We start from the raw sequence: 16,741 nt of genomic DNA, 5'->3' as shown, positions 1-16,741 counted from the left end.
AAATTTCTGGAAGGTTTTCAGAAATGCTACTGTTATGTCTCCATCAGCCATGAGGCTAATCAGATTAGAATTGAAGTCCCTATCACGGTTTCCCCCATGTCTGTAATTACCAATGTCAGCATAATTTATTCTCTAAACCTCTTTTATTAGTTCAATATTACGATCTTAAAAGTTCTACACCAATATCTCTTTCCGAAAGATTATAATCATAAAATTGACATGTTTTGATTATTGTGTTTTTTTCAGAACTACCTACTGCAAGATGTTAAAATATGTTCTTTGAAATCACTATCTCAATGGCCAACATGTATTCGAAGCATTATCTTTGAAGGCATAGGTTGCTGCTATTTCAAGCTATCAGGAGTAATTGCAGTCTCATTGTTGAGAGAGGGAAGAAAACTTCTGATAGACTACATCAAAGCTTCAGGAAATTCATATATATATATATATATATATTTCTCCTGGTGTTTGCTTTGTCTTGCTGTCTTGGATTCAAGTTTCAGTCTGGAAACAACCCTGGAAGCAGTAAATTAGAAGTCCAGTTAGAAAGAATATTCAAGATGAAAGGTCAACATAAGTTAGTAATGTACATATGGGGCAATAGAGTTCGATTTAGCGATAGATCACAATTAGTAGATGTTTGCAGTGATTATGAAGTAATTGTCCCTTCAACTCAAAATCAAAATATTTGGTTGAGGAATTAATCCCAAATTCTGTGTCCACTTCACACCTAAATTGATGCGTTAAAAAACTGTGACAGGTGTTAGTCGAGTCAGAAAGGAAGCATATCTATGTACCAAAGAGTTTAGATAAGACAATTTTCTAAAGAAGAAACTTTTTATTCCAAAATAGAAGAAATTCAGTAAATTTTTTCACATTGGAGCAGACGAATGATTCAATATAGACTGACTCAAGAGAAAAGACAACAGTGGAAACACTAACAGACAAAAAATCAGAGCAATAGTGCAGGCATAGGAAAAACCTTATTATATATCATCAAAATTTGAAGTCATCCAAATTTAAACAGACCATTGTATTCTTTTACCCAGCCTAGAGAATTTAATATCAGCCTATCTGGAAGCAGGAACATAATTTCTAGATATATTGATCAACTTTTATTGCCTGTGCTTTTCTACACTGTTCATAAAACAATAGTAATTTGATTGTTTTTGAGCTAAGTCTCTATTGCTTTACACTGGCAACTCCCTTTGCATTGTTTATACAAAAAAAAAAAAAAATTAGTGCTGCATATATTTGATGTATACCGAGCCTGTCTACTGTATGAAAGTGTTGCTAGCTTCTGAATGATTCTTACACTATCTCCAGCTACACACTCTCACCAGGGGAGCACCCATGTAACCCAAGACCATTTGACTGTTATCCTCTCCGTCAATTCTTAACCAATATGAATTCTCCGATTCTTTGACTAGCTCCCTGGCCTCCAGATAGTTTTCCCAGCTCATTCTCTGAGGCTCCAAGCCTAGTTCTCTGAGGGATTCACACTCCCTTGTAGTTTCCTCCCACTCCTGAACATCTGCAAGGGAACAAAGATTGGGTACCACAAACAAGCATTCCATAGCTATTCTTGCATCTAGAAGCTGACATTGCTCCATTGAGTCAAGCAAGGCTTGGAAGTAGACCATCTGCGCTTCAAAGAAAGAATTGAAACTTCTAGAGTCCATCCATTTTTCAACACCATTGCCACTACCCAAAATAATGACAACTCTATTACTCCCATCAGTTTCACCAGGGCTCCTGATCAATGCCTTTGCTGTTGTAAGAAAATCCTCAAAATGCTTCAAACTCCTCCCTCTTCCCATGTGAGGGAGCCCTACCATGCAATTAAATGCTAACCACTCGCTGTTTCGCGGCCTTTCCCTAGCCTTTTTAATCTCGTTCACTAAGCCTTCAATGTCCATCTCCTCCACCTTCAGTCTCAGACCAAAATTCATTGCATGTCCACATAGCTGCTTCTTTGTCTCCTCAAAAGTTGTAGGACTGCAACTGCCATCTTCTTTCCCCCATTTTATTGAGGTCACTCGCAACGTTCTTAACCCTTGCCTTCCAAGTGCCTTAATCAAAGGAGGCCATTGTATGCCTTTGCCAATTTCAAAATCCACAATATGTACTGCCATAACATTAGCAGGGATGGCTTCTAGTATGGCTGAATTTGCAGTGAAATGAGCAAACCTACCATATGGGAAGATCTGATAAAAGGCCTTGAAGGCTGCCTCATAATTTTTGCTTGATTCCTGCATTAGGTAGTTAGCTTGCTTGTCTAATGCTAGGGTCAAATAAAATGCAAAGCGTTCAAGGCTTTTGCCAGTTGGAGAGGCCTTCTCTTTTAGTCGCCTAAGAATTTCTTCTGCTAGCTCCATCTGTTCGCTCCCCAAGGCAACCCCACAAGCTTTCAGTAGACGATGAATGATCAATTGGTCTTCTACTTCCATATATGCGGCAGGCAAAACCGAGGATGCTTGGACTAATCGGACATCCAAAGAAACTTCACCTGCTATTGCTGAGAGATTTTGGCTGCTGATATCTTCAGTGAAATTTTTTTGTGAAGAGATGCTGCTGTCACTAGCCATCCATTCAGAGAAGTTTTCAACACCATCAAGCATAAACTGGTCATTGGAAGAAGTATCATCCTCATCAACTCTTGATAAACACTGTTCCCCTCGTAAGATGACTGGCAAATTATTGGCCAAAAAGGGACAACTATAGGTTTCACTGCCATATAGAGTTGAAGATAACAGCATAGAAGAAGAAATGTCATAGAAATCTTCAATGGATACTGATGAAGTGGAAAACTCAAAATTGCTCACTTGGGCATCCATTTCTGCAAAACAAAATCCTACTTCAAGGGATGAGTCTAATGGGTTGTAAGTTGACCAAGAAGGGTGGAACTCCATTTGCAACATCTTGGATCTCAATGTAAAACGAGATTGGTGTTTTTTTCTTGGATAAAGAAGGTGCACTATATATATAGCTATGATCAAGCACCAAGAATATAGATGAAGATAGAAATAATAAAAAAAAAATCATAAAAATTCCGCACATTGTTTTTATATATAGACACTTTCTCAATACTTCTATTCCACTGAAGTTCCCATTAAATTCCTCCTACTTCTTTGGCAGCTTTTGAGGAAGCTTAGCGCCCTGTATCTATCCCCTTGGTTTAGAATATTAATATATCACGTAATCATTCAATAGTCATTGTCAAACGCTCTTCCGCTTGTTAAAAAAAAGAAGAATTTTAAGAAAATCCTAAGATACAGGCTACATTATATCATTCTTTTAAAGTTTCCTTTAATAATTGAATAATGGGATTAGATTATCCTTTTACATCAAAATCTCTTTCAAAGAATTATCAATTATGATCTTAATGTTGACGTGTTTGAAATCAATCAAACCTATCTCAAATTTAGATTAAAATAATGAAGGGATGGAGAATTCTTTGAGTTTTTAACACAAATCCAAATCAAAGTTTCTTCCAAATAATTATCACTGCCATGTCAAAATAACCATTTTTAATAATATAAAATTCTTAACGATTATCTAGCATAAGATCCTGGCCGTTAAATATATTCATTTTTCCTCCAACCATTATATGTATGCCATTGAACAGAAAAACAAATTAGTTACGTGAAGGCGCATTACAGAGTCTTCTTGGATATGTAATGTAATTTTAGCTTTGATTCTTGAGCTGTAATCTTACTGTGATTTCTTTCTATTATGAAGAAATGATTAAACATTAAGATACATCAAATATTTTCCAGCTTTATCTTTGAAACCTGTTTATCTTTGGGTGACAGGATCATTTCCTACCATCCCTTTTTGTCATGATATATATAATTATGTATAAAGCAAGAATTTGCTGCGATCAGTCTTTCACGGCGAAGATTAAAAACAAAAATTGTCTTATGTATTGCATTCCTCCATGATCCCGAAGTTTTCTGAAACTTTTCACTTCCATTGGCTGTTACGTGGTGAAGCAACGTTGAATATGAGTTACAGACGCATCTTCTACCCCTCATTTGGCTGCAATTCTGGCCTCTAGCTACTGTCGTTTACTTTATTTTCACTTCATGGCCAATAGTTTAATGCACCATCGATATGTATAATATTTTTTTAGTTGAATGCATCTTTTTTTGCCTCAGAGTGTCAACGGCTCACATATCTGTTCCTAAAGGACTGACGCGTAGTCAGACTAATGGTTCTTTCCTGGTTTAAAAGCCAAGAAATTTATCTTTTTTTCTTAAGAAAAGTATCGATGTTGATCAATAAAAAAGATGGAGATGGATTCAAAACCAATCCTCAAAGGCCAAGTTTCATCAAATTACTGTCACAGTACATCCATGGGAGCAATGTAACAAGTTAAAGCCTAAAGAGCAAGACAGATTAAGGTCTGAAATTGCCCGTGAATCCTGGATCCGCAAGCTCAGCAGGGTGGGATGAACGTCGAAAGTCTAGTAGTATAAGATACAAGTTGCCAGTAGAATTTAAACTGGTATCATACTATCATTAAAGCCTTGGAACTGAATTTTAGAGGCCTTATAAAACGCAATTAATTCAGAAACTACCAATCATGCTTTTAATAATTAAACCCAGCTTTCATCTCCACATTGACTACATCTATTATACTGTCAAGCCTACTAAACATTATGGAACAAATTTCATGAACATGCGGGAAATTCCATACTTCCCTCGTCCTTTTATATGTCAAGTAACAGCTTTAGATCTTTTTCCCAATCTACTGTAATAACAGAAGCTGGAATACAGAATTAATTAGGACTTCCTATTTTGAGGAGAAACTGCAAAAGTTTTCTTGTAAATGACTGTTTATTAAAGCTACTGCCTTGTTTCTAACTTGCAAATTTCTGTTTTTCTTACCAGAGTCAATGTAAAATTCTGCTCAGGCAATGCAATAACAAGAATCTGTCAAATGACTACAAAAATCCACAGGCAAGTGGAAACCAGTGTTAAATAAAAGTTAAAAAAGGAGGAATTTACAAATTTAGTAAAGAAACTATCTCCATCAAGTATATCAACAGCAAATACGACAGAAAACATTAAATACATTTTCATCACCAATATGGGAACTAAGCCTCTACCCATTAACAGTAAAAACAGTTACGGTTACATAAGCTGAAGCCTGCTAAATTCTACTATTGTCCTTTTCAATGTTCACTACTTTTTAAAGCTACAAATAAAAAAAAAAAAGGTCAGCTCTTACAATCTTAAAGCAACAAATCCATTGCTTGGGCCTCCACATTCTTTTGACACTCACTCCGCCCAAAAATATTAAAAACAAAAACCAAAAACCACAATTAATTGACCCAAAATTTTCTTTTATGGTTAAAAAAAGAGGTATTTTTAGAGGGGTGCACAAGAGCAAGAAGGGCACCTGATTAAGCCATTTTCGTTACAGGCCGGACAAGTCTTGAACCCATGCTTTTCAGTGTACAGTTTACGGCTACCGTTACATTCGTTGCACAGGATGAACCAGGAACCGCCGCAGACGTCACAGGTGCCGAGTTCAGCTGCGGGCAATCCTTCCACAAACTTCTTGAGCTCGCCTGTCTCGTGTAGCTGTTTGATCTCCTCAGCCCCTCCCATGTATCTCCCGCCAATGAAAACCCGCGGCAAAGTCAATTTGCTTTGACCAAGGATCCCTTGCAATTCGTTTAAGAACCCGGAGTCCATCGACAGATCTCGTTCGTCGATCGAGACTCGGAATCCTTGGAGGATCGATCGAACGGTCTTGCAATCCTCGAATGTCGACCGAATCACGCGGAGGCTCGTGAAGTAAACGACAATGCGCTTGTCAGCGTCTGGGATTGAAATGGAGCGATCCGTAACCGAATCCGAGATTTTCCCATTGGGGTCAATTCGTGTTTCAGAGCGGGCGGGGACCCAGAAGCGGAGGAGGGAGTTGGCGATTCGGACACGGTGGAAGACATTGGCGGTTCTTTTGGTGGCGAATGAGAGAGAAGAATCCTCCGAGCAAAGGTTTTGGATATCTTTGAAGGAAGAGCAGGAGAAAGGAGATGACGTGTCATGAATCGGCACCGTTGTTTTTTTGTTACCCCACGGCCGCCACATTGATAGCGGTTGAAAGATGAGGTTTTTCCTTTCAAAATTCAATTTTTGAACACTTAGAATAGTCAAAATACCATGAGAGGATGAAAGATAGCCTTGCTTAAAGGGAAGGAGGAGCTCCGAAGGCGGGGAATTTTCTTTTTCTTTTTCTTTTTGCAGTTGCAGGGTTTGGGATAGAGTGAGCTTTTTCACTCCTTTTTTAAGGTTTGGCTTTGGGGGTAGGAGGGAGGAAGAGATGGGGCGGTTGGTTTATTGGTTGAGGTAGCTGACAGGGTGGGTTTAGTTTATTAAGCTTCAAAAGAAGTCTAAAAGGAAGAAAGAGAGGTTGTGATTGTGATTACCAGATGCCATGGCATTACCCTCACTTAGGCTCATGATAGATGGGAGGTCCTCAACTCATTGCCCATCACTGGAACTAATATTAAATAACCCTCATCATTGATCCTTCATTGGGGATATTTCCCTTACCCTTCTGTTGAAAGAGGTTTGTGGTAGGAATATTGAGCTTTCCATGTCTTTCGTACAGAAAGAAAGAACATGATTTTCTGATGCCTTAAATCTCACTTCACCACCTTAGCTCAAGCTTCTTGTTACTTACCAACTTCTGTTAATGAAATTTCAGTCATGAAACTCATTAAATTTTGCCCATTTTCAAGCTGATGGGAATATATTAGCACAATAACATTAATGAGACATGGACATTGCTTTGCCAAAAGGGAAATTAAGATATTGAAAAGAAAACATTAAAAAGAAAGGAACAGAGATGGATCCCATCCCAACAAGTGGACTTTGGGACACCATAGGCCATCATTAATTCCTGTAACAAAGAGACAAGAGATTGAAAGGACTGAATCAATTGTTTCCAAAAGTTAAAGGTTAAAGATTAAAAGGGAAAAAGACCCACCAAGGTGGGTGGGCTCTGAAAAGTTTCACATGGTTGCAGAAGAAAGTAGTGGATAACAGAATCCACATGCCGATTGATGGACATAAAATGAATAGGCCTAAAGAAAACTCTTGTTTTTCATTCCAAAATGACCAAAATTTATCTTTCCCTTTTGTTTATCGACTCTTGTAGGACACCCACTTAAGGCAAGTTGTGTTTTCTAAACTTGGTCATTAGTTCCCAGTGTTTTACACTAAAGAAACCATGTTTGGTTCGGTTGCAAATTCATGCGTCTCCTTTTCAATAATGCTTTAGTTGTATTCATGTGCAATTTAGAATTTTCAAAATAAAAATACAAAGAAAGAATTAAAAATATCACTTGAAATATATGGGAAAATATATATACATATAGCTCCTAGTTTCAGAGTACACTTTTTTTAAAGAAAAAAAAAAAAAAACACTTCATATGAAACAGAAAAATCTTGAAAATATTTTACTTCCCCTGGGAAAGAATAATAATAGTACATGGCAACATGGAAAATAAAGAAGATTATTAAGGCCATTAAAGTCATTGCATACTTTAAACCATCCAAAGTTGAAAGTTCGAAACAGCGAAAGCGACAGTGACACAAACACGACAACCTTGTTCGGATACCGGTCGAGTTTGAGTTTTGAGTTTGATCGATCGAATAGATCAAAGATCAGAAGGGGAAAAAAAGAAAGTTTTGAAAAAAAAAAAAAAGGGGCAAAGACGAAGGCGAAAGCAGCGTAAATATTAACATAACAGTGAAGTTCAGAGGAAGATCGATACCAATATCGATTGCGAAGGATTCACCAATCAAAGACCTTAAATCTCATCCCCAGACTCTTACCAATGTTCTGCCTCGTGGCCAAAAGTTCATCTTCAAAGTTTTCTATCTTCTCTCTTTCGTTCTTTTTTTTCTTCTGTAAATTTATCTATGCTTGATAAATTTAAGTATATTTTATTTTGGGTGGTTTGAAATTGAAGGGAAGCTTTTGGCGGACGCAATGAACGTGGAGGAATCGGAGGTCATGAATGGAGCTAAGCTCATGCTGATGACTTCTCAGGGTTTACGCCAATGGGTATTTTAGCTTTAACTCATCTCTCTCCTTTTATGCTTTCGGTTTAAGTTTAAAATGGAATGAGATTATTCAGAAAGGAATTCTTTTTAATTCTTTGGTGTGAAAAGATTGTTGCGCTAAAGGGATTGTTGAAAGGATTTGTCTAATTTTAAGGGTTTTTTTTTTTTTATGAACAGGGCGGTCCTATTCTAAAAGAAGCTCAAACTCTGCCTATTTCAAGGACAGAAAATGACTATAAAAAATCCTTTGCAAGGACTGAAATTATTATGGATAAGAATCGTTTGGAACGATGGAAGGCTACTGGAGTGGTAGCATTAGCCGATTGCAATTTGAAGGTATTTTTGTGTAATAACCTACGTTGTTGTGATGATTCAGGCTCATTGCTTCAGTCAGTTGATCTTTTGCTTGTTTTCATAGTTTAAGTGTAATATGTTGCCATTTGATTTACTTATAGCTTGAAGAAGCAATCCTACTTTTATTAGCATTTATAAAACAAATCATTTCAATTTTTGATGTTAATCGTTTTCCAAATTATTCTTGTTGATTGAATTTTGTAAGGCCATACCTGATGAAGTCTGGGATTGTGGATCATCTGCAAGAGTCCTGGATGTCAATAACAACAGCATCCAAGTTGTACCCAACAAAATCAGCTGTTTGAATTCCGTTCAGGTAAACAGACCTTTTTCCTTTGTGTTCCAGGAATTTCATTTGAGATACTTGATTAGTTTTATTCATAGATCATTTGATACATGTTAGTGTGTGAATCTAAACACTTTGTAGAAACTGTTCCTTAATGCAAATTGTTTTTCTGATGAAGCCATTCATTGGGAAGAACTAATATCTCTGAAGTATCTAACTGTTCTATCCATTTGTCAGAATTAGTGAGTTTTTTTTTCTCATCTAAATATCAACTTTTTTTCTTCTTGTTTATTCAAATTGTGATCCCAATGTACTTTCCTCTGATTTTACTTGCAAAGGCAGGTAAACACAATTTTCATGTACAGTGATATGGAAACATGTGGTCACAGAAATGTTAATATCATGTTTACTTTGTTTACTTCATGATCAGGGTTGCATGTATAATATCCAAAACCAAATTCGATCTGCAGCTTGACCACTTTGCCTTCTGCACTTGGCTTTCTGACTTCTCTGAGGCAACTCCATGTCGCCAACAATAAGTTGACTAGCTTCCAAATGAAATAGGCATTCTGACTAAGCTTGAAGTTTTGAAGGCCAATAATAATAGGTAATATTTAGATTAGGATGCATTAAAGGGCTGTAAAATAGGCTTCTTTCCTATGCATGATAAAATAACTTATGTTACAATTGGTGTTATTCATATTTTGTTTCAGGATTACCACTGTTCCTGCATGTATTGGAGAGTGTAATTCTCTTGTTGAGGTATAGGATTCTTGGCATTTGTCTTTACATATGTAATCAAGCTATCGTAAACCAAGTATTGTGCATAGTTGAGTAAACTGCTTAATGTGTTTCAGGTTGAGCTTTCAGCAAATCTTCTGTCAGAGCTTCCAGAGACATTTGGGAATTTGCACAATTTAAAGGTCCCCACTAGGTTCTTTATTATGTCAGTTTTATCTGCCTTTGTGTTATCAATTTTGCTTTACAGCTTAAGCTCGTTGTAGCAATTCTAGAAATAAATTCCCTTCCATCTGCTTGATTAATTTTGAATGTCATTCAAGACATTCACATGGGCAGCCAGTGCATATACCATCTGGTAAATGGTTGGTTTTCATTTCTTGAACTTTCCCTTCTTAAAATATGTACTTAGAAAGGCAGATGAAATAGGAGAGCAAGAGAGAACCGATTATGGTATGTTTATTACATTTTTCCTTGTTGCTTCTGCAGGCGTTGCATCTCAGTAATAATGGGCTGAAATGCCTCCCTTGTACATTATTAAAGGAGTGTCTCCAACTCACAACACTGGATCTCCATAACCCAGAAATCACGATGGATGTCCTTCGTCAGGTATGTACATGTCTTTCCTATAATACTTGAAGTGGGCCTCATTTTTTGTTTAGGCAATTCGGATGCCTAATTTGGCCCATCCTCCCAATAGTTTGAAGGGTGGGAAGAGTTTGATGAACGCAGGCGCTCATAGCATCAGAAGCAGCTTGATTTTCGAGTTGTAAGCTCTGCTGCATTTGATGAAGGTGCTGATAAAAATTAATTTCTACATATATCATTCTGTAATTTGCAGCCACCAAAAAAAAAAAAAAAAAAAAAAAGCAAACCGCTGATTCTATTTATGCTGTGAATAGATGAAACAAAAGTTTCGTTTTAAAAAACAGTTTCTTAATGAATTAGTAGTGTTGTCAGTAATCCTTTTTTTTCTCTAATTAATTCAGGAAAAGCAAATTCATTCTTGAACATTGTCAGGTAATAGGCAAAGGGGTAAGACAACTTTGATGTGGCAGTCAAAGGCCAGAACACTCAACATATAGACGTTAACTTATTGACTTGCTTTTCTTTTGTAATGAAGATATTGCAAATTCGTGTCTGTAAAAGAAACGATTATATTGCTGCATCGTACGTAGGTAAAGACTTGGGAGTTGATAATGCGAGAATGGCAGAAGGCTTCCTTGTTCTAGAGAAATAAGAAAGGGGATAAATTAGGGTAAGATTGAAAATAAAATAATGAATTTTCCATTTTCTTTCTCTACTAAAAGACATGGTGGTAAAAATGCAAAAATCTTTTGAGTTCAAGGGCAAAGAAAAGTTATGCTCCTACGTAGAAGCCAACCAAACGTATTATGAAAACTTGCATCCAACTATGAGTTGATTGCCGAGTTATTATTTATTTTGATTTAAAATTTTCACAATTTTATTTTATCAAAAATGCTTTACAGATTTAAGTTAAATCTTTTCATATGTATTATATCAAATCTTCAAAGCATTCTGATATAAGATTAGATCTTTATAAACATACAAGCAATTTATGGTTCTATGGGATAAATGAGAATATTAAATACACAAATGACGAATGGCAAGTCAAGAAAAAGCGAAACCCAAGCAATTAGGGGAGATATCATATTGGATGTCAAAGTTATCCAATTTGTATGCTCATTGATATAAAAATATAACATCTCTGTCAAAGTTTTATTCTAAATCACAACCCCACGCAGCAACGGGTGAGAAAAAAAAAAACCCAACCTAGCTGAAGTAGATTGATACCTGAGGAATGTCAATATCATTGTCCTCATCATCCTCACAAGCCACGACAACATCCAGGTGCCTTCTATTTGGAGGCAATTCAGCCTTTGCCACTTCCTGGGCTAGATCTACCATCGTCTTGTCCATTCGCTCTCTGTGCCGAGGGAACATGCTATTATATAGCAAGCAACTTCCATAAGATATGCTGTAGGCATTCAACCCCTTATCCTTCAGCCACTGAATGAGTTCCCTCAGAGTTGGGTTATCTCTCAGGATCCACCGGTCCCAAACAGTCCAGCTCATGTCACTGTGTTTGATGACTTTGGGTGGAACTGGCTCCGCCATAGAGAACAGAGGCAGTGCAAGGTTTGCAAAAGTGTTACGGTAGTCCTCCAGTTTGTGGCATCCATCCAGAGCCTTGTAAAGCTCTAGGCAGACAAGACCTGTGGCCATAGCTGTGGAGGTAGCAATTGCTGGGATGATTCTTCCAGCAATAAACTTGGCTTTGAGCTTATCCACCTCAGGAATGCTGTAGTTCCTGGCCCTCATATTTGCAAGCCCAGCTATCAGATCCATGTGGTAGTTCGTATCATCATCCTGCAAATTCAAGAGATAATATTAATAAAAAAAAATTCGCTTCAATAACTGAAATTTATATAATAACAAGGTGAAGAAACCCATAGGATACACATGGTAAATATATCAAAACAAGTAACAAGACAAACCTTCTCAAATTGAATAGGTTTCATCTTGAACTCTTGAGCTAAATTTTCCGTGCAAAGCTCTAACTTGTAGATGAGCTCATTGATAACTCCTGCATCATCTACAGATGCAATAGAGAGAGTAGTAGCCTTCTCATCCGTTACAATTTTCGCATCTTTCTTTGGCTGGAAATCTGGGACCATCACTTTCTCAACAGCCTCAGCCAACATCTTAGGTTGCTTAATCCATTCAGGAATGGGAATGGGAATGGCAAATGTTTCAGCCCGCAGGACAGAAGCAGCCATAACAAACTGCAGATGACTCAAATCAGCTGCTGAGAACTGAAGTGGCTGAGGGAATCTTTTTGGGGCAGACCAGAAGGGTGCCCCAGTACTGGTTGCAGCATCTTCAGGGAACGTATAAATCAGCTGCTTTACACGGTTCACAAAATAGTCTTCAAATCTGGGTGCAGAAGTATAAAATCAGAAAGAGACACAACAAAAGCACTATCTTCAATCATGAATATAATATCAATTCAACATCAAAAGAAGTACCTTAGACGAGCCCAAGTGATGCAATCCTGGAATGTCTCACACTTTTCTTTCTCAAGGCATTCAAGAACACGTTCCAAATTATCCCTAGCCTGAGCATCTCCGGCATTCCTTTGTGCTGTTTTATATTCAACTGGATTAGACAAATAAGTATTCACTTCAGCAGGAGTTTTCTCAAGCAGACCCTCAAACTCAGAGCGAGCCCATGTCAAACAATGGTCAATATTGTGAGGGAATGAGTGCACAGTGCACATGGGAGCTTGTTTCTCAGGAGGGTCTCTTGAAGCACCATAGTTTTCAGTGAGGTGAGGAATGACCATCTGTGTGTTGCATTTAGCACCTAGGGTTCCAGACTCAAGAAGTGGTTTCTGGAAATATAAGCACCTCTGATCAACATAAAGCCTAGCATTGACGTTATCCAATGCATTAATAACCACGGTTAAATTCTCCCAGAAGGTGTCATCAAACACATTTTCAGTTTCAGGACCCACACGGTTTTGCAAAGCTTCAATGTTTAAAAGAGAGTTTATGGATGCAGCAGCAGAAGCAGCAACTGTGGATTTGGCCTGCCCGATATTCCAATCCCGGAAAAGAAATTGCCTGCTCAGATTGCTCTTCTCAATTACATCATCGTCAGTGATGGTCAGCTTTCCTTGGCCACCACATGAAACTCCCATTAGAGCAATATTTTTTAGAAACTCACAACCTAGCGCACCAGATCCCACAATAAACACTTTTGCATCCTCCAGTTTCTTTTGGAGCTTGTACCCAAACACTGAAATTTGTGCATCATAACGGCTATTTAATGGTCTGAAATCACTAGGGTCCAGAGGCTCTGTAGGAAGTGATTCCACTGAGTCAAAATAAAAGAACTGTAGAATCAAATGACAAAAAATTAGTAGAACAGAACAAAAATGCAAGTTGAAAATGTTTCAATAAACTCTAAAGAAAAAGCCATAAACTCTTGTTTTCAAGTCTCGGAGATGGTAATAAATGAAAGAGGAGGTCGGGAAGGCCAAGTGGCTGCAATAAGATTTTTGAGCCACAATCCAAGGTGTTCCATCCCATTTTTAAGTATAACACCTTTCTTCTCAGATGACTCAAATTAAATTATTAATAATAAAACTCCTCCTTTTCCTCTTCTATGCCCAAGTCAAACAAACTTAAACTTCTCCGTTTCCTACCCAGAAAGAATTGTTCAAAGCGCAATATGATTACAAAAATTCCAAAAATTCATGTGTAAGGGTAAGTAAGAGTAAATTCTAACTTGACTATGTCAACAAAAGGCAATTTGCAAAAAGAATAATGAACACTAACCTGAAAGAGAGGGTGAAACTTTCCAGAGCATGCTTTGACAACCTCTTGTCCAACAATTCCACCAAACATGGCAGCCATGGGATTCAGTACAGCCCTGGAACCAAAAGCAAAGTGCCGCAAAAGTTTCGGGTTTATATCTTCCACCCTTCTATCTCCCAAACTCTCATTAATGTTACCAGCAATAGAAATAAGCTTATGGGCATCTTCTTCTGAACCAGCAATTGGAAAACGTCCCAAATCAGAGACAAACTTATCCAGTGCTTGGAATGCTAAGTGTAACAGAGGTGGATGGTCAAACTTTGAGAAATCACTCAGCAGAAAATCACCAGGGTCTTTGAGAGCCTCTCTTAATGGTTTAAAATTTAACACCTTAGGCTGTTTCACTTGTGTAACAATACCGCCTTTAATATACATATTGAAATTGGTAGAATCCTCCTCAAGAGTAAATGAATATGGCCTTGCACTCTTAATCTTCCTTGGTTTCCCATCATTTAGTTCTGTCATTCCATGAACTTCAGAGAAGACAACAAGATCTCCAACTTGAAACTCAAGTCTTTCATCGTCAACACAAGATACAAGTGCTGGGTTGTCATTGCTAATGGATGCAATTATACCTGTATGAGGATCCTCTCCATCAACATCAACTACAGTGAACTCAGGTCCAAAATCACAAAATATAGAACCAAAGAGACCTCTAACTTCAGCCTTGATGAAAGAGATAGGAGGCTGATGACTATGACAGTAATCATTAAACTCAATGGCTTTCTCAAAACTGATATCAGAAAATACAACAGCCTGTACAACGGGGATGAAGATGAGTTATGTGATGGAATACACAGAGAATGTACAAATCATCAAAAAACACATGCAATATAGAGCAAGATTTTAAATCAAATTACATACATTTTTCTAGCTTAAACACACTTTCCTGAATTCTCCTTCATATCCCATCTTTTCCCAGTTTGAAAATAGCTGAACTTATTTTCTTCCTTAAAGAGTTAGATATAAACAGTAGGATTTTGAGGTGCTGATAATCAATTTTCAGCATGATTTCTCTAGGTTTGTTACAAAACATAATGGAGCAATTCCAAATTCAGTTAACCTTTAAAAATTCAAAAATAACCAGGTAAGAATTATAAATGAGCAGAGATCCAAAGATGAGGAAATACCTGGAAGTCAGAAAGTTGTTCCTTGGTTAATTTTGTTGTTAAGGTGGAAATGATCACAGCATTGTTAAGCTCTTGCAACTTCTGAACAGAGGCAAGAGCCCTGTTTTTACCAACATCACTCTCGGAAAACACAAAGTTACTGGACAAATCCCACAACTCCACCACCCCTTCATCATGCAAGGTCACAGACTTGACACCAGCAAGAATGAGATTCTTTGCTGCACAAGCAGAAGAAATAAAATTATAAGTGCGAATATCAGATCTGATACCGCAAGAACAAGGCACAAAAAAAATCTAGGACATCAAACCCCAATCCCTCATCAATTACGGCACAGCATCAATCTATAACCATCAGACATACATCCCAAAAGACAACCGAAAAGAATTCTAAACCCAGGGGATTGATATCATGCATTACATAGAGAAAATAGATTGATTAGTTCTGGCATAATTTTTAGCTCATAATTTTCAACATTAGCGCATGAATTACTGTCACCTTTTTGTCGACCTGTTCACTTACCATACAGCGATTATTAGAATCCAAATACTAATATTTGCAAAGGCAAATTCAGAGAGAGAATGGACCCATCAAATGAAATCATCATAAGCAAGACATACCTAAAAATTTTAAAACCCTAAATATCAATACCTTAGAATCTCATCAACTTTTAATATTATGATTTCGAAGCAACTGTCTACATATTGGATCCATCTCGACACATAAGGTGATAAGGAAAAGCAATTATGATTGCACATAGATAAGATACAAATCAATTCTTTTTGTTCTATAAAAAAATCACTTTTTATCAAAAATTAAGAAAGGATAAAAAGAAAATAAAGTTTCGAAAATTCATACCAATCTCAGCTCCAAGACCCTGCATCCCGGAAATAAGAATATTCGATGCGAAAAGCCGCCTCATAGTCTCACGGCCATAGACGGCCAGCTGCCGACTGTGGAGATCCTCATCGATTTCAGTGTGATTCGCATCACCAAGAACCATGATCGTCGGTGAAGATTCAACAACTCTACTGTTACTCTGGTCGCTGTTGCCTCCTATAATTGCACTATTATCACCAATCTCAGCCGTTGAGTCGTTAGCAGTGGCGGCGATGATGCAGCTATCAAGGCGTTGCTTCTTGAAGGATGATGAAGCTGTGCTGTTGGCGGTGGTGGTGATGGTGGCGGTGGTTTCAGGGTCAGCTATAACTACTTCTTCATTAGTAGCAGCTCTCTTTCTAGGAAGCATATAGAGTCCAAAACTGGTGAAAATGCCACAAAAACCCATAGAAATTACGGTCAGTGCCACAAGATACTGTAAAAATTAAAAAAGCAGTTATGTTGGATGAGAGGAAGAAAGTTGTGGTGGAAAAATCCGACAAAGATCGTAACAGAAACCATAAATCCTAAAACCAAAACCTAAATTGAACATGATTCTAAGGCAGAGAAGAGAAGAAAAGAAAAGGAAGCGCACCAGTTACGACAATTAGAAACAGAAGAATAGAATCTTTAGTGTTAGAGAAGGAAGACACTTTTAATATTGTTACGAAATCTTCTATGTTTTTTGCTTTAGTGAGACTATTCAAAGAAGAAATGAGGTAAACTGATTTACCCTGGAAGAAAAGGAGAAGAATCAGCTGGGGCTGAGTTGAGTAGGAGTGTGTTGGTACCGAGACAGACTATCCTTCGGTAAAGGCTTAAACATTATTGACTCGTTATAAAAATTACTGATGTTTACAAGGTG

The 16,741-nt window shown here is 37.5% G+C and overlaps 3 protein-coding genes and 1 pseudogene across 6 annotated transcripts; 1 reads left to right on the top strand and 3 right to left on the bottom strand.

Moving 5' to 3' along the window:
* Positions 1–957: 957 nt before the first annotated feature.
* Positions 958–3,227, bottom strand: LOC111304290 (protein NODULATION SIGNALING PATHWAY 2-like). Its single transcript, XM_022900834.2, has one exon. It carries the CDS (start codon positions 2,919–2,921, stop codon positions 1,317–1,319), a length of 1,605 nt encoding a protein of 534 aa, XP_022756569.2. The 5' UTR covers positions 2,922–3,227; the 3' UTR covers positions 958–1,316.
* A 1,876-nt stretch (positions 3,228–5,103) lies between these two features.
* LOC111304289 (uncharacterized protein At5g39865-like) lies at positions 5,104–6,620 on the bottom strand. Its single transcript, XM_022900833.2, has one exon. The coding sequence runs from the start codon at positions 6,103–6,105 to the stop codon at positions 5,377–5,379; it is 729 nt and encodes a 242-aa protein (XP_022756568.1). The 5' UTR covers positions 6,106–6,620; the 3' UTR covers positions 5,104–5,376.
* A 1,094-nt stretch (positions 6,621–7,714) lies between these two features.
* On the top strand, positions 7,715–10,411 carry LOC111303502 (LRR repeats and ubiquitin-like domain-containing protein At2g30105; annotated as a pseudogene). Its single transcript, XR_016326922.1, has 10 exons — positions 7,715–7,892; positions 7,992–8,089; positions 8,266–8,424; positions 8,648–8,758; positions 8,870–8,970; positions 9,199–9,335; positions 9,442–9,490; positions 9,586–9,651; positions 9,956–10,075; positions 10,167–10,411. The product of XR_016326922.1 is annotated as an LRR repeats and ubiquitin-like domain-containing protein At2g30105 (transcript).
* Positions 10,412–11,103: 692 nt separating this feature from the next.
* On the bottom strand, positions 11,104–16,688 carry LOC111303500 (ubiquitin-activating enzyme E1 2-like). 3 transcript variants are annotated; one of them, XM_089742511.1, is made up of 7 exons: positions 16,610–16,688; positions 15,856–16,259; positions 15,000–15,217; positions 13,831–14,625; positions 12,517–13,385; positions 11,986–12,424; positions 11,104–11,857 (listed from the first exon to the last, which is right to left on the bottom strand). In XM_089742511.1, the coding sequence occupies exons 2-7, from the start codon at positions 16,244–16,246 to the stop codon at positions 11,261–11,263; spliced, it is 3,309 nt and encodes a 1,102-aa protein (XP_089598637.1). In that variant the 5' UTR covers positions 16,247–16,259; positions 16,610–16,688; the 3' UTR covers positions 11,104–11,260. The 3 variants fall into 3 exon arrangements, with proteins under 3 accessions (XP_089598637.1, XP_089598636.1, XP_022755546.2); XM_089742510.1 differs by lacking the exon at positions 16,610–16,688 and adding an exon at positions 16,472–16,592; XM_022899811.2 differs by lacking the exon at positions 16,610–16,688 and having other exon boundaries at positions 15,856–16,396.
* Between the last annotated feature and the right edge of the window lie 53 nt (positions 16,689–16,741).

This window comes from Durio zibethinus, chromosome 13, assembly GCF_047325235.1.
Source record: "Durio zibethinus cultivar Kanyao isolate XHJ-2024 chromosome 13, ASM4732523v1, whole genome shotgun sequence".
Classification (NCBI taxonomy): domain Eukaryota; kingdom Viridiplantae; phylum Streptophyta; class Magnoliopsida; order Malvales; family Malvaceae; genus Durio; species Durio zibethinus.
This window is presented reverse-complemented; position numbering and strand designations above follow the sequence as displayed.